At 34.0% G+C, this 22,180-nt stretch overlaps 2 protein-coding genes and 1 long non-coding RNA gene across 4 annotated transcripts; 1 reads left to right on the top strand and 2 right to left on the bottom strand.

Moving 5' to 3' along the window:
- Nucleotides 1-8,095: 8,095 nt before the first annotated feature.
- LOC112703299 (proline-rich receptor-like protein kinase PERK3) lies at nucleotides 8,096-10,721 on the top strand. Its single transcript, XM_072199528.1, has 3 exons — nucleotides 8,096-9,425; nucleotides 9,639-9,822; nucleotides 10,186-10,721. Exons 1-3 carry the CDS (start codon nucleotides 9,318-9,320, stop codon nucleotides 10,443-10,445), a joined length of 552 nt encoding a protein of 183 aa, XP_072055629.1. The 5' UTR covers nucleotides 8,096-9,317; the 3' UTR covers nucleotides 10,446-10,721.
- A 1,192-nt stretch (nucleotides 10,722-11,913) lies between these two features.
- LOC112703297 (uncharacterized) lies at nucleotides 11,914-14,975 on the bottom strand. Of its 2 annotated transcripts, none has more exons than XR_003811178.2 (4): nucleotides 13,468-14,975; nucleotides 13,238-13,335; nucleotides 12,631-13,140; nucleotides 11,914-12,358 (listed from the first exon to the last, which is right to left on the bottom strand). It is a non-coding gene; the product is annotated as an uncharacterized lncRNA (long non-coding RNA). The 2 variants fall into 2 exon arrangements; XR_011864078.1 differs by having other exon boundaries at nucleotides 14,599-14,975.
- Nucleotides 14,976-17,363: 2,388 nt separating this feature from the next.
- LOC112703296 (putative pentatricopeptide repeat-containing protein At3g13770, mitochondrial) lies at nucleotides 17,364-20,652 on the bottom strand. The gene is made up of 2 exons (XM_025754694.3): nucleotides 20,343-20,652; nucleotides 17,364-19,695 (listed from the first exon to the last, which is right to left on the bottom strand). Exons 1-2 carry the CDS (start codon nucleotides 20,439-20,441, stop codon nucleotides 17,506-17,508), a joined length of 2,289 nt encoding a protein of 762 aa, XP_025610479.1. The 5' UTR covers nucleotides 20,442-20,652; the 3' UTR covers nucleotides 17,364-17,505.
- Between the last annotated feature and the right edge of the window lie 1,528 nt (nucleotides 20,653-22,180).

Genomic DNA, 22,180 nt, shown 5'->3' with positions numbered 1-22,180 from the left:
AGGTAGATTTCTCTCGTCCTCCCATTTATGATTTGAGTGATGGAGAAGAGTGGGATGAAAATGATGAACAAAGGACTGAAAGTGAAGAAGTTTATGAAGAGGTGGAGATTGACAAGGAAGCAAACAAGGGAGTAGAGCTTGCTAGCACATTGGAGACACCTCTCCCCAAGCCACCACCATCCACTCTCTCATTCAAGTGGGTAAATTCCTTATACTCAAGCTTTATTATTTCCCTTGAATATGGTTTGCTTGAAACGGATGGTCAACTTAGATATATTTGTGGCTTTAAGAGTAAAAAGGAGATGGTTAATGGTTGGAAGCATCATCCTAGGTTCATTATGGTCACATGTCCAAAGATTGATAGCAAAGGTTGGTGTATAACTAGAGTACATGGGTCTAGAAGGATGTTTGGTCACTTTGTTGAGAATTCACCTTGCCCACCACCCACATGGATTAATGATAATCAACTTGGAGATGGGTGTGAAGACAAAATAGGATCCGGGAACACATGAGGATCAACATTGGGAGCCCATGGTTTGTGAAGAACTCCATCAAAGCTTGGAGATATTAATCTTGAATGATGGAGCTTATTGGAAGTCCAAGCATTGGTGGAAGTTCCAAGATGAATACAAGCACAAGCCACCTTGAGAGAAGCTCCCCATAAGTCCAACTTAAGGACAATAAACAAAAGTGCTAGGTGGGAGACACCCCACCATGGTAAAACCTTTTCATTTTCTCTTTTGTATATATGGGTATAATTAGTTTAATTTCATGTTTTGGTAGTTTGTTAAGTGCATTTGATAGTTTAGTATGTTAAATAAGGTTTTAGGGTGTTATGGTAGCTGTTTGGAGGTTTGGAATGCTTGGATTGGTGTAAAAACATACCAAAAATTTTTGAAAAACAGAGCACCATCCATGCGTACGCGCACTGCGTGCGTACGCGTGCATCAAGCGTTTTGGACCATCCACGCAAGCGCGCCATGCACGCGTGCGCGTGGATTGAGAAGTTCCACCTTCCATACATTAACCCGAGAGTTAGGCCTGCACTGTGCACAACTTGGGCCTTTGGCACAAACCATTTCGCGCGTACGCACACCTGGCGCGTACGCGTCCTTTTGGCAACCTGCGAATTGACGCGCAAGCGCACTGTGTGCGCCCACGCCGATAAGACCACCTGCCCTCCTGGTACATATTCCAGAGAGTTGGGCCAATCTTAGGCTGCCACGATGCCCCCAGCGCAACTCAGTCGGCGCACTCGCGTACGCTGTGCGCACGCACCGACCCTCTCGGACACCACCCACGCGCACGCAGCATGTACGCGTACGCGCGGATCACCTTTTCTCAACACATTTTCTTTTCTTCCCCTCTTTCTATTTCTTTCCTTCTCCTTTCTTCTTCCCTCCTCCTATCCCTCATCCAACACTTCCAAACACCATTGATAACCATTTATTTTAGTTAGTTAATTAGTTAGTTAGTTGGTTGATTAGTTAGTCTTAGTTTTGTTTTCATTTTATTTTCTCTCTTTTCATTATAAGTGTTGGATTATTGATTTTGTTTACTACACATTGTTGCCTCTTATTGCCTAAATGCTATTTTAGCATGAATGTTTTTAAACAATCTTTGTTGGACTCTATTGTTGAGGTTATATTTTCTACTTGGTTTTGAGTTTTTCATGCTTACCTTTTAAGAATACCAAGTGATGAGAATTGCCTTCGAGCTTGTAACTCCTTTTGAATTGCATGATTTGGCCACCATGTAATTTGAATCTTTTTCCTCGATTAGGCAACCTCTTGATGGATGATGTTATGCATTTACCTTAATGCATTGTATTTTATGATCATATGCATCCATATGTTTTAGCTTGAATGCTTCCATGCTTCTTTAATGCTTGTCTTACCTTACAAGTTCACTTAAAGCATCTCAAGCATACTAGAATGAGTGAAGTGCATGCTTCTTTTGTGACATAACTTTTATGCTAATGTGTGTTCTAAACCGCGCAATTTAGAATTCACACACTTATTTGTCACTAATGTCACACTAATTCACTCACTCAATTCTAGTGATTTTCCTCACTCCAACAAAGTATGCTTCCTTGATTTTGTATTGTCTCATCTTATGGTGTTATATTTTTGTTTTCCATGAACAATGCACCACAAGAAAACATGGAAGCGGGAGAAAGAACACGTAGCAATCCGAAGAGTCGCCGTACCCCCTTGCTCATCCTTCAATGCACCGAGGACGGTGCAAACTTTTAAGTGTGGGGAGGTCGTCCGACCAGTCGGCGATTTTGGGTGACAAATTTCTAATCCCAACACTTTTGCATTTCATTTTAGGTTCTTAGGATTTTTACTTGCATTTTCTAATTTTTGCATATGTATACACAATAAGCTTAGTCAAAATAACGAAATTTTTCAAAGATTTCTATCTATAGGGCACCTCAATTGATTTGAGTGAAAACTTTTTTCATAAAACTTGCTTGAATTATATATATTGTGGATCATGTTTTTGAGCTAAGAACACAAGCAAGTGAGTTTTGAACCTAATGGTGTGGTTACATCTTATAACCACTTATTTTTCCTTCTTGTGTGCATTATTCTCTTCTTATGATTGTAATCTTTGATTTGTTTGATTCTTTATGTCCATTATTTTGTGTATTCATGCATTTATATGATTGAAGCCATCGTTTCATTAGCTCACTTACCCAAAAAGTCTTACCGTTTATCTTCCATTGTTAGTCAAATTTGAGCCTACGATTAACCCACTTCGTTCTTATTTTAGCACATTGCAAGCCTAAAGCGAAAAACAATACAAGTCCTTAATTTGGATTTTTGATTAGCTTAGGCCAGTGTGTGTGAGTATCATTCAAGTGTGGGAACCTTGGGACATTGGGTGAATAAAAGGGTTGTTTTGTATTATTATTGGAAATATTGGGGATTGGGTACATACTCATGTATTGATCAAATGTATAGACCTTATGCATTGATGCTCTTGTATATAGAAAGAAAAAAAATGAGAAAAACAAAAGAAAAAGAAAAGAAAAATAATATGGAAAAGGAAAAGAAAAAAATAGAAAAAGAAAGAAAAAGAAGAAAAAGAAGAAAAAGAAGGGGACAAAATGCCCCAAGTAAAGCAAAATCCAATAAAGATCAATGCATAAGTGTTGTGAAATGAAAAGGAAATGCATGAGTATGTGAAAAAGTGAAAAATGGGTAGTTAGGTTAGAACTTAATTGTATAGGATGTCATAGGTTAGGTGGGAAGTTTAAGCTTATCAAAGATTCAAATCTCAAGCTCACTTAACCAAATATGCATCTTACCTTGACCCTAACCCCATTACAACCTAAGGAAAAGACCTCATGATATATGTATGCATGCATGAAATATTTGTTGATTGTTAGAAGAAAAACAAATCTTAGAAAGCATGATTAGAGGAGAATTGAGTGAATCAACCCTAAACACTTGAGCGAATAGAGTGTAAACACTTCCGGTGAGGGTTCGATGCTCAATTACATGTTTCCACCTATGATCATCTCTTTTCATGCAAGTTTGTAAAAATATTTAATAACTCAATTCAATTGTGGATTAGACTTGCTAGTCCTTAGCCCTTGTGCATATATGCTTCTTGGAGATTGATTTATTTTGACCAAACAATTGCATTCATGTAGATAGTTGCATATAGGTAGATTGCATTTAGTTAGTTCCATTGAATAAATGCCATACCCTTTACTTCATTCTTGGTTTAAGCATGAGGACATGCTTGGTTTAAGTGTGGGGAGGTTGATAAACCCCATTTTGACGGTTTATCTTGTATTGATTTTAGGGGATTTTATGACCTTTTACCCACATTTATTCAATGAAATAGCATAGTTTTGTGATTGTCTCCTATTTGTGCTTAGATGTGAAAACATGCTTTCTAGACCTTAAATTAGCTAAATTCAATTCACCTTTGATTCCACTAGATGCCTTGATATGTTTGTTAGTGATTTCAGATTGAAAAGGGCTAAGAATGGATCAAAGGAGTGAAGAGGGAAAGCATGCAAAGTGGAGAAATCATGAAAAGTCAAAGAAGTTGAACTCGCCCATGGACGCGCACGCGCACCTGGCGCTTGCGCGCACCTGCGAATCACCCCATGGACGCGTACGCGTGATGTGCGCGTATGCGTCGGTGCCGTTTTATGATTTTTTAATGAAAACGTGGCCAACGAATTCTGAAGGGTTGTGGGGCCCAATCCCAACCAACTTTGGCGCCAAAGATGCTATTTAAAGCCAAGGATTGAAGAGCAAAGGGAATCCCAATCATTCACACACATTAGGATTAGTTTTGAGTTAGTTTCTAGAGAGAGAAGCTCTCACTTCTCTCTAGGATTAGGATTAGGATTAGGTTTAGTTCTTAGATCTAGATTTTAATTCATCTTCTTCTACTTCTATCTTTTCAATTCCTTGTTGCTACATTCATCTTCTTCTATTCTTTTGTTGTAATTTCCTTTATGTTGTTCTTGCATTTTGTTGTAGATCTACTATTGTTCCTTCCATTTTCTTTCAATTCAATAAGAGGTAATTCATAATAATTGTTCTTCTTTGCTTTTCTATTGTTGATCTCTTGCCTTTGTAGTTAGATCTTTCTTTAATTCTTGCAATTTATGTTGTTTACTTTTATTGCCTTTTATGTGTTTGTTGAAATGCCTCTTCTAGATATAGTATAGATTTTGTTCCTCTTGGCCTAGGTAGAGTAATTAGTGACACTTGAGTTATCTAATTCCTTTGTTGATTGGTAATTGGAGAGATTGCTAATTGGTTTGGAGTGCACTAAAGCTAGTCTTTCCTTGGGAGTTGGCTAGGACTTGTGGCTCAAGTCAATTCATCCACTTGACTTTCCTTTATTTAGTAAGGGTTAACTAAGTGGTAGCAATGAACAATTCTCATCACAATTGAGAAGGATAACTAGGATAGGACTTCTAATTTTCATACCTTACCAAGAGCCTTTTATAGTTGTTAGTTTATTTTCATTGCCATTTACTTTTCATGCTTCTTATCCAAAACCCCAAAACACATTTCTAACCAATAACAAGGCACTTTATTGTAATTCCTAGGGAGAACGACCCGAGGTTTGAATACTTCGGTTTATAAATTTAGGGGTTTGTTTTAGTGATAAACAATCTTTTGTATGAAAGGATTTTTGATTGGTTTAGGAACTATACTTGCAACGAGAATTCATTTGTGAAATTCTATACCGTCAAAAAATTCAATCATCAGTAAACTTCACACCTTGGCTTTTGCTTTTTTTTATTTTCCCAGAGCAATGCACTAGGGCAAGAAAACTCTCTTCCTCACTAGCCATTGTGAGAATGATCTCTTATGGAGCTTGAATCACCCACATATATATAGACTTCCCGTCATACTAAACCGTGAGAACCTACAAGGTTTTCTGGCCATTATTTACCCTACATAAACCGTGGTAACCCACAAGGATTTATGTGCAATCAACTTTACTCATAAACTGTGGTGACTCTCCACGGTTTATGCATCCTTCTTAAACCGTGGTGACTTACCACGGTTTACACTCTATAATTTTTGCCCATAAACCGCTGGGACCTGCCACGGTTTATGCACGTTTTGAAACCGTGGTGGGTTGCCACGGATTACATAGAAATGGCTTTTTGCACATGCACGTAACAACAACCAGTTTTGCACAATTAGGTAAATGATTCTGCTATTCTATTTATTTAAGTAAATTTCCCTGTATTTAATGATATGTGACTTCATAATATGGGCGCTTGTTTTTTTAATAATGGATGGTTTAAGTTCTCAAGATGGATTGAATTTAATGAAGTTTGAAGATGTGAACTTTGACTATATAAATAGAAAAATATAGAATATTAAAGTGAATATTCATCTCAATATATTGAGATAATAATATTAGAGAATATTAATACTAAAATTTTCTATTTTATATTTGTTTCTTCTGTCATATTTATTTATTTTACAATATGTTATTAGTACCATTCTCTAATCAAAATTCAAGAAGATAAAGGTAATAAATTTACATTATGTTAAAACTCTCTTATCTTGAATTTAATATTCTTAATATATCTGAAGATAATTACTTATCATGGATATTAGATGTCGACATACATCTTAATTCAATGAATTTTGAAAATACCATTAAGGCTGATAATAAAATATCCCAAAAAGATAAAGTTGAAGTCGCCATCTTGACGAAAGACTAAAAAATGAGTATCTCACATTAAAGGATCCTCCAGATATTTGGAAGAACATTAAAAAAAAATATAATTATCAAAAGACAGTGATACTTCTTCAAACTTGATATGAATGGACGCATTTACGTCTGCAAGATTTTAAATTCATAAATGAATACAATTCAGTAATATTCTAAATTACCTCACGAATAAAATTATGGGGAGAAAAGATAATTGATAATGACATATTAGAGAAAAATTTCTTAACCTTCTATGCCTCAAATGTGCTTCTGCAGCAGCAGTATTGAAAAAAGAAATTTAAAAAATATTTGATCTAATTTTTACCTTTTTGTTGCTGAACGAAATAATGAACTACTCTTAAAAAATAATGAAGCGTGCCCAACTAGCGCCTCCCCATTTCTTGAAACAAATGCGGCAAATTATAACCCCATATGAGGTAAATGACAAGGCTTTTGTAAGAAGAAAAATTATTTTTACAAAAAATGATCTCACTAGAAGTGGGATAAAGAAAGAAATAATGAGCAAAATAAATCACTAGAGGATAAATATTTTCATTGCGGTGGAAAGAGCCATTAGTCACGTACTTGTCACTTCAAGGCACTTAGTTGATCTTTATCAAGCATCCTTAAAGAAAGATGATAAAGAAAATGGACAAATTTTGTTTCAAAGGATGTGGCTGAAAATTACACCATTCATTATGAAGTGTCTAATTTTTTTTTAGAATTCTAAAAAAAAATTAGTCATTTAATCAATAATGAAAAAATTTAATATTTAAGTTCATTAAGTATTTATGTCATAAAATAATGTAAGAAACTTATTGTTAAATTTTATATACTATGCATTTGAATTTTAAGTATGATTATGATAAATAATATTTAATAAAATATTAATGTTTATGTTTAAAAAGTTTAAAATATTAAATATGTTAAGTTCTACAACAAGAACAACAATAATAATAAAAATAAATTTTTTAGTATATAATACTATTCTTATGTACAGTGCTATTTAGATAAAAAGTTCCATTATTATCAAGAATGCAATTTTAATGCGCATGCATTTCTACTTATTTTATGTTATGATCTTATTATTATTTGTCTTTAAAAAAAATGACAAAGACATATAACGAGGATATTTGTCTTGTAGATAGTGCAAATTCGCATACCATTTTTCAAAAGTAATATATATTTTACTCATCTTGTAGCAAAAGAAGAATGTCAGAAAATGTGATAGAAGGCTTCGAAAGTGCTATAATTTTATTTTCCAAGAAACAAAATTTATAATATATAATGTACTATTATTTACTAAGTCTCTAATGAACTTGTCAAATTTTAAAGATATTCGCCGAAATAGATATTATATTAAAATAATAAATGAAAAAAATTATTAGTATTTTTATATCACAACTCACAATTCAAATAAAAATGTTATATTATAAAAGTGACTCTCACTTTTTTCTGGATTATACTATACTAAAATCAAGGAGATATATGTAAACTAGAAGCTTACTAGTTTAAATGGGTTTATAATTTGACATGGTCGATTTGGCCATCCTAAAATAACTATGATGCGAAAAATTATTAAAAACTTCTATGAACATTCATTAAAAAGTCAAAGAGTTTTTTAATTTAATAGATTCTGATGTGCTATGTTCTCAGAAAAATTAATTATAAAGCTATCACTAATAAATACTATATTTGAATTTTCTAAAATTTTAAAAAAATTTTTAAAAAATATATATAGACTAATTCGTATGTTTATTATCTTTTTATAACTTATTATTTATGACATTTACTTACTCAAATTATTCGATATAAAGCGCGTTTTTAAGAAAATCCAATCAAAAACAATTTAGTTTGATAATGTTGATGAAGTCACTTTCAAAGCTTTTGATGAAAGATGGGCTCCAATAGAAAAAAATATCTAAACCCCAACAAATTATAAAAAATTTTCAATCTACCTTTCTAAGCTAACTTAATCACTCCCAATTCCTTTCCCGAATCTTCTCTTCCCTCATCCACTCTATCCCATTACGTTATTTTTCTTTTCACTCTCACTTCTTACTTTTCAAACGTTGAACTAAGCTCCACTCTTATTCTCCAATTCCTGTGCCGCCAACTCAGGCAAAGACGTCGGTGGAGGAGAATCCTCGTAGATAACAAGCTGACAATTGGCGTCGAAGTCGGAGTCGGCGCATGGCCTCTTGAGTGGGGGAAGAATCCTCAATATCATTTTTCTTTTCTCTTCGCTGCACTTTGATCAATCAAATCAATCTTCCACAATATGAACCACACCATTCTCTCTTTCTCTCTCTTATTTGAAATTGAAACCAACTCATCCAACAAAGACGCCACTTCAAACCCCAAGAATTATAACCATCGCAGAAACCCCTTCACAAATTTACTCTACAAAACTGAAGAATCTCAAAAGGCTTGCACTCAGGTGTCGTGGTGTAGTTGGTTATCCCATTGAAATTGGGAATCGAGGAATTGGAGAGTGGAGAGTGGAGAGTGGAGCTTAGTTCATGTTTGAGAAGTAAGAAGTGAAAGTGAAAAGAAAAATAATAGTAGCGGGGACAGAGTAGATAAGAGAAGAGAGAATTTAGAAAATAATTGGGAGTGATTAGGTTAATTTAGAAGGGTAAATTGAATTTTTTTTATAAATTTGTAGGGTTTAAATAATTTTGTCAATCAAAGTCTATTTTGTAGGGCCATGGATTCCTTACTCCCACTTTGATTTTGATGTGGGAGTACTATTAACCTATCTAAAATTATTTACAAATTGAACTCCGTTTTCTTATTTTTTAAAAAAACTAATAATTAAAATTTTGTCTCTCTAGTTTTGCTTTTCACACTTTTTCCCTTTTCTTGTAACCATAGTTTCAGAGATGAGATATCTCTGCTAGGGTTTTTTCAATAATGCTCATGTTTTCTCCCATCTCTACAGCTACCACTGTCGCTATTGCTGTCTTCACTCAGCACTGCCACCACCACTTCTACTGCCGCCACACCACACTTTCCGGTCTTCTGCGTTGTTGCGTTTCGTCTCTGCCCCTGCGAACTACTCAGTTTCATTTTACTTTATTTGTTTTAATGCTTTTTCTATGGCAATTCTTGTGAATTTGGAGGTTTTTCTGCTGTCTTCGCACCACAGTTCTTATTTTATTTTATCCCTCTGCCCTGCTTTTTTGCTTTTTCGAAAAGAAATTGCGGTAAGTCACTAAAGCAATTTTAATTATGTGAGACATGAGTCCGAGAGATACATCATGCAGATTTGGTCTTTCTTTATCAATTAGAAGTTAAATCTTGTTGTTTATAGGATTGTTAGACTTGATTGATTAATTTTTATTTTGTAATGTGTTTGCATAAGCTTGTTCAGCTTCATACGGATACTTTCTCACTTGCTTCTATTTTTATTGGGTTAGAGCAAATTCTCTGCCATCTACAAACGAGTTCTCAGAGATGGTTCTTCTGTGGTCATCAGAAGTATTAATGTGACATGCTGCATACCTGAGGAAATTGAATTCTTGAAGGGATTGAGCCTGCTAACCTCACTGAGACATGAAAACATTATAAAGATGAGAGGTTTTTGTTACTCAAGTAGTAGAGGTGAATTTTACCTTGTCTATGATTTTGTAACCGGTGAATGTCTATGATTTTGTTATCTTGATATGGAAGATGGAAGTGAAAATGTGCTTGAGTCTTCTAATAGGGTTTCCATCATCAAGGGCAATGCAAAAGGGTAGTTCTTTTTTGACACCCAATATTTTCTAAGAAACTCATTGTAGATCAGAAAATTTGCCTCTTTTTTACAACAAGGTATTTTTCAAATATTTAGTATTTAGCATCGGTTACATGAATTAAGATGACTATTATGAACCTATTGTAAAGATTAAGCTATAATCATTATGCAGAATGAACATAAGTATCTATCTGGTTGATATTGAGTATTTGCTAATCCTTTTTAACCAGGTCTTGGATATCTGCACAGCAATGAAGCAAGCAAACCTACAATGGTTCACCAAAATATTTTAGTTGAAAAAGTTCTTCTTGACAATCAGTTTAACCCATTGATCATGGATGCTGGGTTCCCCAAGCTTCTAGCAGACGACATTGTTTACTCGGCACCGAAAGTTGGTGCTGCCATGGGATACCTAGCTCCTGAATACATTACCACTGGACGCATCACCGAGAAGAGTGACGTTTATGCATTCGGTGTCATTGTTCTTTAAGTCCTGTCTGGGAAGACAACAGTAGGGGGTTCAATCAGAATGGCAGTTGAGTTTTTGAGATTTGATGATTTTGTGGACACAAATCTAAAGGAAAAATATTCGAAACTAGAAGCAGCAATTCTTTCAAAGATTGCAGTGATGTGCATTCATGAGCTTTCTGAGCAAAGGCCAAACATGATAGAGGTGATTCAGGAACTAAGCATTTATTCTTCTCATTCTTCATGATCTAGAACTTTCAGTGGGTATCATAAATTCCTAACACATTTGATTCATTCATGACCATGGTTTTCTTTAGCATATTCACTGAATTATCCATTGCTAAATTGTTGTGAACTTCAACGGAATCATGCTGCTTCATTTCTGCACACAACTGAAATTGTTGAAGGATGTTCCTTTATTGGAAATCAAATAGCTTCCAGATAATGAATTAAATTGTTAATAATCTCGGTGGAAGCAATTTAACTGTTTCCAAAATAAGAGCATGAATATACCAACGTCAGATAGGGGCAAGAATCTGCACTATAAGCATACGAAGTAATCATAGTGGTATAAGCAGCAAGTTCTTCGTTGACAATTTTCATCAAACGCCTTATATGCATCATCCATTCTCCCATATTTTGTATCATAGAAGATTCCTACAGAAAGTAACCGCTAATTATAATAGTTTAGTAGTATGAAATTGTGCAAGTAAATGCTTTAGTAGTTTACAATTTTAAATAGTGTAGTGGTTTACAACAGTTCAGTTTGCTGCAATTTTTTTTCCTTATGCTCTTTTTGTCTTTATAATTGTGAAATATATATTATACATTTTGTTTTTTTATTTTAATAAAAAAGAGCTCATTATAAAAAAAATGAGATAAATAATTGATCATTTTGAAGTTAAATCATAATTATGAGTAAGTTCTTTCTATGATAACGAAAAATTGATTCATAATGACTTAATGAGAGAAATAAAAAATGCATAATAAAAAAATATCTATTTTATTAAATCTAAAAAGAAGATATGAATAATTGTTTCCAATCTCACCAAAGATGTTATTAATGTATCATAAGCTACTATGCTTGTATCTTATTCCAATTTCTCTTCTCATGCAGCTGTAATTTATTTTACTAAGCATTAACAAATGTGTTAGTGTAATTAAATCAACATATCATGTAATACAACCTATTTATACACTTAAAAATACCTATTACCGTATGAACTTCCCAACTCTCAAAACTTACTATGAACTTTCCAACCCTCAAAACTTACTATTTTCTCTATACCACGTTTTGCATATCTGAAAGTCATATTACTGAATTATTTTTCATTAGTTTATACACTAATTTATCCTTCCTTTACATGTTACAATTTTATATTACTAATTTCCTTTAATTTGTCAGTTATATGAAAAAAATTAATATAAATTATTAGTGACCTATATATTATTGTAATCAATTATTGCCGGTATAATAGATACAATATAACTTAATCCAAAGAATGAGCAATAAAAAGCTCAAACATATCCTAAATTTATAAGATATAATTGATCTATCTTAAGTTATATAATACAATATAACTTAATACAAATAATCATATAAAATTACAAAGTACAATATCAATCATAAAATAAAGTCACACAATTATTACACCAAGATATTACTCCAATTTTTCAAAACTAATTGCACCCTTCCCTGCTACTTCAATGCCTAGAGCATTTCGACCACTTTCAATTTTAGGCAACCAACATAGTAAAAATCATTCTGTGCCAGTCAACTTCAAATTCATAAAGCAATTATGAATAAACTTATTTTTCTAGACCGTTTTACTTGAAATACTCTAGAGCTTTATATTTAGAATACAATTATCTATTGTTGGTTCAATAATAACTCTTGCTTTCATCTTGCACTTATAAAGATACAAAACTTCTTTCCTGCAAACAAAATAACAAACAAAGGGGATAAGATGAATGCTAATGCGGTGAAGTAATATTTAGTTCATTTACCAGATAAATGGATTCAAAATGAGAAAGCACTAATGGATAAATAAAATTTGTTATATAATTCAGATTGTGAGACCATCCTTATTACACCAGTGAATCACTTTTTTTGCTTCCATACTTCAAAACCAGAAAATCCTAAAAATCACAGCATGTCACAAATTAAGCACAAAAAGAAAATAATGATGGAATAAATCAGAGGTTACTTGTAAATGTCGAGGCAATGATCACTCTATGAAATCTTCTAATGCTTCAAACCAAATTTGACAAAAGATAGTGGTACCAAAGAAGTCAAAAATGCATTCAATAACATTTGGTCTCCCTCACAATCTGTTCAGCATATATAAACAGAAGAAAAATGTCACTTAAACAATATATAAAACACAAGCTCATAATTCTGTTTTTCAAAACAATCTAGAGGTGATTGTTTACAATGACAAAAACATGGGGTAATTGAACACCAACTCCAAACAAAGACACAAAAAGCTGCTACTGTTAGTTTCTTAATGGTTTAAGTTGTTATATGTTAAAATATTTGGGAAGATTGGGGAACCAGAGCAGTCTGTGGTGGGACAAATAAAATTAGGCTGTTGAGATTGCTGGTGTGGTGTAAGAACACCATATCCTCTTCCATATCTAGGATCAAATTGCTGTTGATAGTTTTCAAAATATTGAACACCAGAAATTCCATGCGGTGCTTGAGCATATATTGACTCCTAAAGAATAAAAAGAGTAGCAATTTTCAAGTAAGTCAAGAATCTACTTTGAACAAAATATAAAATGTCAAACAACATAGTTAATTAAAGTCACTACCTGATAGTAAGTTCTATTATAACTAGAGTTATCAACACCATAAAAGGATCCACTGTGTCATTGAGAATTATCAAAAGCAGTAGTTTTGATGTCTTTCTCTGCAGCAATGTTTGGGAGAAAGATAAGAACACTGAGGTGTGTAGAAAATTTCAAATATTGCACAAAAAATGAAAATGCTAGATGATTGAAGAACAAAAGGAGAATTAAGAAAATTTTGGTAAGTTTTTTACCAGAAATTTTGTAAACCGTTGCACTTCACAATTAGCATGACTATAATTAAACCAAAAAGTTAATGTTCAGAAATTTAAACTATATACGTCACAACTTTATGCTAATAGATTTAATATTGTGACTTCTAGTGCTTCTTAAGTATCAAGATTATCAATTCTACCAAGATGAGGAAGATATTAAGAGAAGGGAAGACTTAGAAAGTGGTGAGAGAGGCATAAATCAATGCATGGTCTCACCCATAGTAAGGGAATCATTCAGGTATCTATTTCACTCTACACTGTATTTTATGTATAAAATTTAAGATTGATGACCAACGAACACAAATATGGATTATTGTTGTGCACATTCTAGATATATGGATACATCTAATCTAACCATGTTACATGTCATCAAATTTACAGCTTCTTTTGGTTGTGGTACGTATTCTATGTGAAAAGCTATAGCCAAAGGTAGTGCAAACTATCATGATTCTCACAAATGCAATATATGATCACCGACATATAAGGACATGAAACTTTTAATTGAAAACTGGTTTACTATACAATTCTTTTGAAATCAAAACAACATTCAAGTAAAACTATTAAACTCATAAATAAATTTATTGCCAATCAAAATTACACATTTGCACACTTCTCAAAAAGCATACTCTGCCAAATAACTTTATAAAGATTATTGTTGGATCCTGCTAGAGCAAGAACTTTCAAATTCACTTAAATAACAAACAGTGAATTAGGAATGCAGAGGATAAACAGTGCCTATTCTCCTTGCTCACAACTGATGAAGCCTGTTTTCTTCCTTACTAAAACTGAATACTGAATACAACTCTGCTACATTAGGATGACAGGAAGTACATTTGATAGTATATAACTAAAAGTAGATGCTATGAAAAAAATCCAAAATTAATTAAGATAGTTCTTTGCTAGAAGAGAATAAGATTTTCAATTCTCATGGACATGTTCCATCAATTAATTCTTTATGCAAACACATTACAAAATAAAAATTAATCAATCAAGTCTAACAATCATATAGACAACAAGATTTAACTTCTAATTGATAAAGAAAGACCAATTCTGCATGATGTATCTCTCGGACTCATGTCTCACATAATTAAAATTGCTTCAGTGACTTACCGCAATTTCTTTTTGAAAAAGCACAAAAGCAGGGCAGAGGGATAAAATAAAATAAGAACTGTGGTGCGAAGACAATAGAAAAACCTCCAAATTCACAAGAATTGCCATAGAAAAAACATTAAAACAAATAAAGTAAAATGAAACTTGAGTAGTTCGCAGGAGCAGAGACAAAACGCAACACGCAAAGGACCGGAAAGTGTGGTGTGGCGGCAGTAGAAGTGGTGGTGGCAGTGCTGAGTGAAGACAGCAATAGCGACAGTGGTAGCTGCAGAGATGGGAGAAGAACATGAGCATTATTGAAAAAACCCTAGCAGAGACATCTCTCATCTCTAAAACTATGGTTACAAGAAAAGGGAAAAAGTGTGAAAAGCAAAACTAGAGAGGCAAAATTTTAATTATTAGTTTTTAAAAAAAATAAAAAAACGGGATTCAATTTGTAAATAATTTTAGATAGGTTAATGGTACTCCCACATAAAAGTGGGAGTAGGAATCCATGGCCATTTTGTAGAGTCACAAATTAATTTTAATTCTTTCGCAGTCAAATTTATCAGTATTATAATCTTTAATAGTCAATCTTAAATTTTTAATACTTTAGTCGGGACAAAACATTTGTACCATAGTCCTTACTGGTGCAACATTTTTTTTTTGTCATACAAACACCACTGCCTAGAATTTAAACCTGGCTTTGTTGGAGGCAAACATCTTTCCCACTACATCACATGCCTCAGCCGCTTACTCGTGCAACTTAACTCCTTAGCTTTCCGCATCCTCAAAATCTTCCTAATCTAATTTATTATTTATGTTCCTGATCCCTAGAGCCAGAAGGACTTGAACTAACTTCTTCCAAGTGTGCTTGCTGCATTGTGCGTTTTAGATTCATTAGCTCCATTTACATCAGTAACAACTCCCCAAGTCAAAATATCGTCATCCAAAACCAACATTTCTTCAACACTTCCATGCCTGCTAAATTCTCCCACTAACCATTCGTTGCTATCATCAATATCTTTTATGACAATGGGATCCCAAGGATTCGAATACCAGAAATGCTAGTTGAGCTCCTGGTTATATTTAACAAATACCCAGTCTTGTAGCGTTTGATGCCCGGGCTCACTTCTTTCCTTAGAAACAGATCTATTGCATTAGTTACAAATAAGAAAGATAGTTTGAAAATCACCAAAGGTGTTACTAAGAGTCAATTTCAATAATCTAATACATAGTTACATGAATTCACCAAATAGATTGCGTACCAATTTGCGTGTCCCGCGTACTAATTTATTTGCGTACCTGGATGTCATATGTATATTCCATATAAAATATTTTACATATAGTGTACTGAATAACTGTTCTCATACCAGAATGGACTGCGTTCTATGTAACTATGATCTGATAGCAATATTTTGTATTGTAAACTTGGGGCGGATGATCCACGCGACTCTCACCATGCAGCTGCAACACAAATAACGAGTAACATTACTAAAAGAGAAATGCTAGATGACCAACATAATTTATTGTTTTTAGTCATCATTTTTTACCATCAATCCAATTCCTTTAGTTTAGTAATCTAATAATATACTTTTAGCACATATTTTTAAACATTAATGGCTGATGAAACACGGACACTTCGTTGAATTACGGTGTCCGCCTGTCGGACACATTTTGGACATGACACTCACTGACAGTCGTCCGATACGCGTGTCTATCCAGACCGTGTTTTAATAAAAAATAAAATTTTTTTACCAGACGCCTAAATACCATCACGTGTCAGCGTGTCCAGTCTTATTCTTAACATAAATTTAAATATAGTATATATTATTATTTATTAAAATAAAAAAATATTTTAAATACTTGATATAATTAAAATAAGATATTAAAAATAATTAAAAAAATTAATTTATATTTTAATATCAATAAAATATCAAAATATCATTACGATTTATTTAAAAAATACTTTATATTTTATATGTGTATGCGTGTCGCTGTGTCTTATAAAAAAATTTTAAAATTCACGTATCAGTGTATCCCATGTCGTGTCCCGTGTCAGTGTACGTGCATCATAGTTCTCTAGTATTCCTCTGAGAAATATGTCATGAAACTAAATCTATCAATAAATATAGCTTTCTTACAAGAAAAGTATTAGGCTCTTGATTTAGTTGCCTCCTTTGTTCCAAAGGCACCCTTGGCTCTCTTACAAGGATCTCACTCAAGTAAAACTTTATATGCCTCCTCTTCTGTTTCACTCAGCTTGTCAATTGCCTTATAAAAGTCCCACCACCACTTTTAAATTGAACTCAATCCTTGGGTTGCTATAGTAAAATGCCGCGGTTAGAAACTAAGCAACTGCATAAAATGGATGAACTTTTAATTCTCATCTTAAATCAGTGATATAGAAAATGTCCTGGGGCTTTTTGAATAGATTCCTCAGCCTTTTCCATTGGCATTGCTTCATGTGCGAAATCTACAGGTATCTTTTCATGACGAACAAGCCAAAGGACATGAATAAGAGGTTTCACAGCTTTAAGAAAATAAACAACATCATCCCAACATCATTCCGGAAAATTGATAGACCATCCCTTATACAATAGATAACATCATAACACTGATTATTAAGTCGTGTAATCCAATACATTTTAGATGATCCGCATCACAAAATCTTGGAGCCATTTTATTCATAGAGCAGAACTGATTATCTGAGCAGAATTTTTCAGCAATGTAAGAAAGATTCATGTTCTTTTAGTAGCTTCTAAAGAAAGTAAATAGTTAGCCAGTTAGTGAAAACTTTTCATTCATAGCCTGAAGTTGTAATAACAACCTACAAACAGCAACGTGCTATTAGCAAGTGTATAAGTGTACAAAAAATAAATGTATAAATTTTTATGCTAAAAAGATCTGATGCTGCTTAGTGGAAAATCAGAATAAAACACCGAAATCCCCACATGAGCATTGTCCATTCACAAATTTATGAAGCCGCTTACTGTCTTTGATAATGATTTCTCTACCAGTCAGTGTTGATACATACTTAACAAAATCATGGCTATCTCTGCACATTAAGGTACTCTTCACTACTCGTATCGGCGAGGAACTCGGCAAGTTCTCCAATCCGAATGTAATTGCCAGCTTCTCACTGTGATAAATGGAAGTTGATGTTATTTTTTCTTCTTCTTCCTTGTCTTCTTCACTTATCTCCATAGTTTCTAGCATCTCATATCCAAGATTCTTTGCTTTGAAAATTAAAACCTTCAATGATTCATAAACTAGAGAACTCTGAGGGAATTCCTTGTCATTCGGTTTAAATGAATATACTGTTTCTTTGATGCTGATCCAACTCCAATCATTTAATTTTCCAACTTTTTCCTGCTTCATTATCTTCTTCACCCTAGAAACATCCTCAAATCTCTCTACAGAATGGTACATATCCAATAACAACAAATATGTTTCGATATCTTTCGGTTTATGACTTAGTAACTGCTCGGCAGCTTGAAACCCCAACTCCTGATTACCATGGCTTCGGCAACCTGCTACCAAGTTTGACAAGATATACTCGCTAGGCTCGAAATCCATTTTCTTAATCATATTGAAAGCTTCGTCTAGACGTCCAAACTTCACAAACAAATCAACAAGGCAAACATAATGGTCCATCACAGGCATGATTTTGTACTCCTTCTGCATAATCTCAAAATAAGTGAGTGCCGCATTGATCATGCCAGCATGGCGACAAGCGGATAAAACCCCAACAAAAGTGACTGCGTTTGGTCTAACTCCTGTTAGTTTCATGTCCTCAAAAAGCTCCAACGCTTGCTGAGACCAACCATGCTGTGAAAAAGCTGTAATCATGGAAGTCCATGATATCATAGTCCTAGTAGACATCTCTAGAAATGCTTTGCTTGCCCTCTCAATGCTTCCACATTTATTGTACATATTAATCAGTGAACTCCCCACTACCACTTCCGATAGGAACCCAATTTTGATGGCCTGAGCATGAATCTGTTCCCCCTGCTCTAAAGCCACCATCCTACTACAGACACATAAGGCACTTGAGAAGGTAAACAGGTCCGGCTTCATGCCAAACCGATGCAACTCAGAGAAAAGTTTGAGTGCTTCAATTCCATAGTGGCAAGCAGAAATATTATCCTTTGTGAGCTCCATCATTTGTGCATGCCCAGCAATCATTGCATTCCATGAAACCAAACTAACATCATCCATTCCGCTAAACAAAATTTGTGCCTCATCAATGCAACCACACTTGAGATACAAATACAATAAAGAATTCCTTATACGCAGATTCGACTGGTATCCTAATTTAGCACACAGCGAATGAACTTGAGTCCCGAGTTCTAATAATGGAATCTCACAACACTGGCTCAAGACACTGGATAAAGTTAACTCATTAGGCTGTGTGTCCTCAGAAAGCATATCAACGAAAAGTCTTAAACCCGTCATGGGGTCACCATTGTCCCCACAAGCAGAAATAGCAGCAGTCCAAGAAACAACATTCTTTTCCTTGATTCTCCTAAATGCACTGAGAGCTAATTTCAATTTGCCACATTTGGAGTATAAACTACAAAGTGCATTGCAAATGCTAGTGTCAAAATCAATCTGGTATTTGATTATGTAAGCATGGAACTGATTCCCTAACTTAACTGATCGCATTGATGTACAAGCGCTTACAGCTACGGCAAGTGTGTAATTGGAAGGATAACTCCCTGCATACAACATCTCTTGGAACACATAAATAGCATTCTCTGGCTGCATTTTCTGCACATAACCCACCATCAATGTAGTCCAACCCACCACATTTCTCCTTGGCATTTTGTCGAATACTTTGCGTGCGGCTTCCATGCGACCACATTTAGCATAAACATTGACCAGAAATGACATCAAGAAAACATCTTGGTGCGCTCCTGTTTTAATGGCATGACCATGAATAACTTGTGCATCCAGGAAAGATGTCCTGTCTAAGCATTCTTGCAACAGGGGAAAATAGAAAGATGAGTCCAGCTCTGTCATTTGTTTTGTCAATGAGATCGTTTCACGAAAATCAAGATTCTTGGGATCCAAATCCGTGAAGTAGTTGCTTTTCTGCAAAGAAATGCTCTGACTCTGAAAGCATAAATAAAATGCATGTTAATTACGAATCAAGTGAAAGCAAGCAATAGAATTAGTTTAGTTAATTAGGCTAAAGCTCTCTTTAGGACTTGAATTATAACTTTGATCAAGAAGTTTGATTTTCATGAACTAGAAATGATTTCTTTCTTAAATAATGTGTGTGGAAGTTAAATGCTTTTGCTACGCAGTATTAACTAATTGGATGTCAATGTAACAATCCATAGAAGTTGAAATAAAAAAACAATACATCCAAGTCTTTTTATTACCGAAGTCTAACTAAGTTAAATAATAAGACTTATAATAATGCTAGAAAAAAATTTGAATATATAGTATTATTCAAAAAAGAATCAGGTTAGTTGGTCGGTAAGTTAGTTAAAATGGTTATTCAGCTAGTTACATGAATTCACTAATTAGATAGCGGACCGCGTACTAATTCTCACGTAATTCATCTGTGTACCAGAACTATCGTATGCATATTTTTTGCATAAAATATTTTAGATATGACGTATCATGTAACTATGGTTATTCATATTATCCAAAATAATTAATACAAAGCCAAAGAAAATGGTAAATAAACTTTGTTGATTTAAGAATGAAAGAGATGTATTGAATAAGGAAGTGAAAGAGAGGGGAGGGGGTACCTTTTCTATGGGAAGGGAGGTTGGTGGGTGTGTTTTGAATTGTGGTTGGAGCTTAAGAGTTGTAATGAGAGCAGCAGAAGCACAAGGAAATGATGCCATAAAAAGATAACGTGAATTGAATTGATTATGGAGGAAGGAAAGAGGAATTGAGTAGTGTTGAGTGTTGACATGATTAAGTTAATTGATTGGGTTGGATTGGTGTTGCTTGGATGAAAATTGAGGTAAGGGTCTAAGGGAAGGGAACGGATATATTAGATATCCAGTTTCATTTCAGCCATTGGCTGGCGACTAGAAAAAGACATCAGGTAATGACAATATTCTTAGAAGCACTTTAATTTATTTTATAAAATCCATCACTCTTTTGTGTTGTTTATATAAAGTATCATTTACTTGTAAAAATAAGAATAAATGCTTCAGATTAGTTTTTCAAAATGTATATACTATATAGAAAAAAAATTTACACATTAATTAATTGAGAAATGTTACTCTTATTTGATGATATCACATTTTTTTTACAAATTCATACAAACATACAATAAAAAAATTCATGCCAGAAATGACATTATAAAAAATGAAAATAATATTATCATTTCTCTAATTAATTTAATATGATAGTTTTAAAAAAAATAATTTAGCCTTTTAGTTTATAACTTTATATTGACTATTTTTTTTTTTCGGTGTAAAATTAAGGGACCAAGACCCAAAAGAATAAACACTAACTACTGTCTAAAGGATAGAAAACTAATTTCTTTTTTTTTCCACTATCTATGACCCTCACGAGATCACTTGGTGGAGAATCTAGAAAGATAAAAGCTGATTGCTTCTCTAGGCTTCTTTTGGCAAGCCAATCAGTGCATTCGTTGTGTTCACGGAGGGTGTGATTGAAAGCAAGCTCCCATGGTCTATTTATCATATCCTGTATATTTTTTAAAAAGGCATTGATCTTCTGCGATTGAAATTTTCGGTTCAAAATGTCATAGGCCTCAGTTGAATCCACTTCCACGATAAGTCTTCTCATGCCTAATTCCCACGCCATTCTCATCCCATGGTAGACTTCCCACAATTCTGCTTCTAAAATCGAACAACATCCCAGGTTAGATTAAAATTCCGCCAACCACTCTCCCTCATGAGTTCTGAGGATACCTCCACAACCTGTTTTTCTCCCGCTGTCTCCTACAACTCCATCAGTATTCACCTTTATCCATCTCTTGGGAGGTATAATCCAATGATATACTGTTGAGACTGTGATCTTCTCCCTTTCATCCCCTGCTTTTTTTTTATAAGCTTTCTTGAAATTTTGGGCTGTGTTCCTAATCACTACATTGGTGTTCTTGAGTCTTATGAACGATGGTGAGAATATCTCTTGATTTTTTCACTTTCAAATCAACCAGTTAGCTACAAAAAAACTCATCCTTCCAATCCAACAGGGAGTGTTTTCCAAGATCATTTTTAAGATTGAAATTGATCCACCCTTCTAAGTCTAAACCAAAGAATACCGCAACCGCAGCTGGGTTTAAGAGTTGAGTCCAAATTCTTGAGGCTTTCAGACAATCCCTCAAAATATGGAGTGCTATTTCAGATTGTCCAGTACAGCAATGGCAATTTGGATTTGTTCTTAGTATTCTGTCTCTTCTACTTGCTGTCAGAATTTGTTATACCCACAAAGAAAAAAAAAAGGAAACAGAATTGCATAGTCACGTGGGGGACACATGCCCCCACTTAAATCCCTTCCCCTTTCTTATTCTCTCGAGCCTTCCCTGATCCCTCCTTCTCTCTTTTATTTTCATTTCCTTCGTACAAATCAAAACCAAACCCTCTCTTTTCCTTCATCTCCTCTT

This window comes from Arachis hypogaea, chromosome 7 (genome assembly GCF_003086295.3).
Source record: "Arachis hypogaea cultivar Tifrunner chromosome 7, arahy.Tifrunner.gnm2.J5K5, whole genome shotgun sequence".
In the NCBI taxonomy this organism is placed as follows: Eukaryota; Viridiplantae; Streptophyta; class Magnoliopsida; order Fabales; family Fabaceae; genus Arachis; species Arachis hypogaea.
Note: the sequence above shows the minus strand (reverse complement) of the source record. Positions and strands in the feature narration are given on the sequence as shown.

Bases quoted from the DNA above. Each gene is read 5' to 3' on its own strand.
- LOC112703299 (XM_072199528.1), top strand. From the start codon at position 9,318: ATGGCAATTCTTGTGAATTTGGAGGTTTTTCTGCTGTCTTCGCACCAC. The intron at 9,426-9,638 runs GTAAGTCACTAA...TTATTGGGTTAG, and splicing joins TTTTTCGAAAAGAAATTGCG to AGCAAATTCTCTGCCATCTA. The intron at 9,823-10,185 runs GTGAATTTTACC...CTTTTTAACCAG, and splicing joins TTGTTACTCAAGTAGTAGAG to GTCTTGGATATCTGCACAGC.
- LOC112703296 (XM_025754694.3), bottom strand. From the start codon at position 20,441: ATGGCATCATTTCCTTGTGCTTCTGCTGCTCTCATTACAACTCTTAAG. The intron at 19,696-20,342 runs GTACCCCCTCCC...TTATGCTTTCAG, and splicing joins CCTCCCTTCCCATAGAAAAG to AGTCAGAGCATTTCTTTGCA.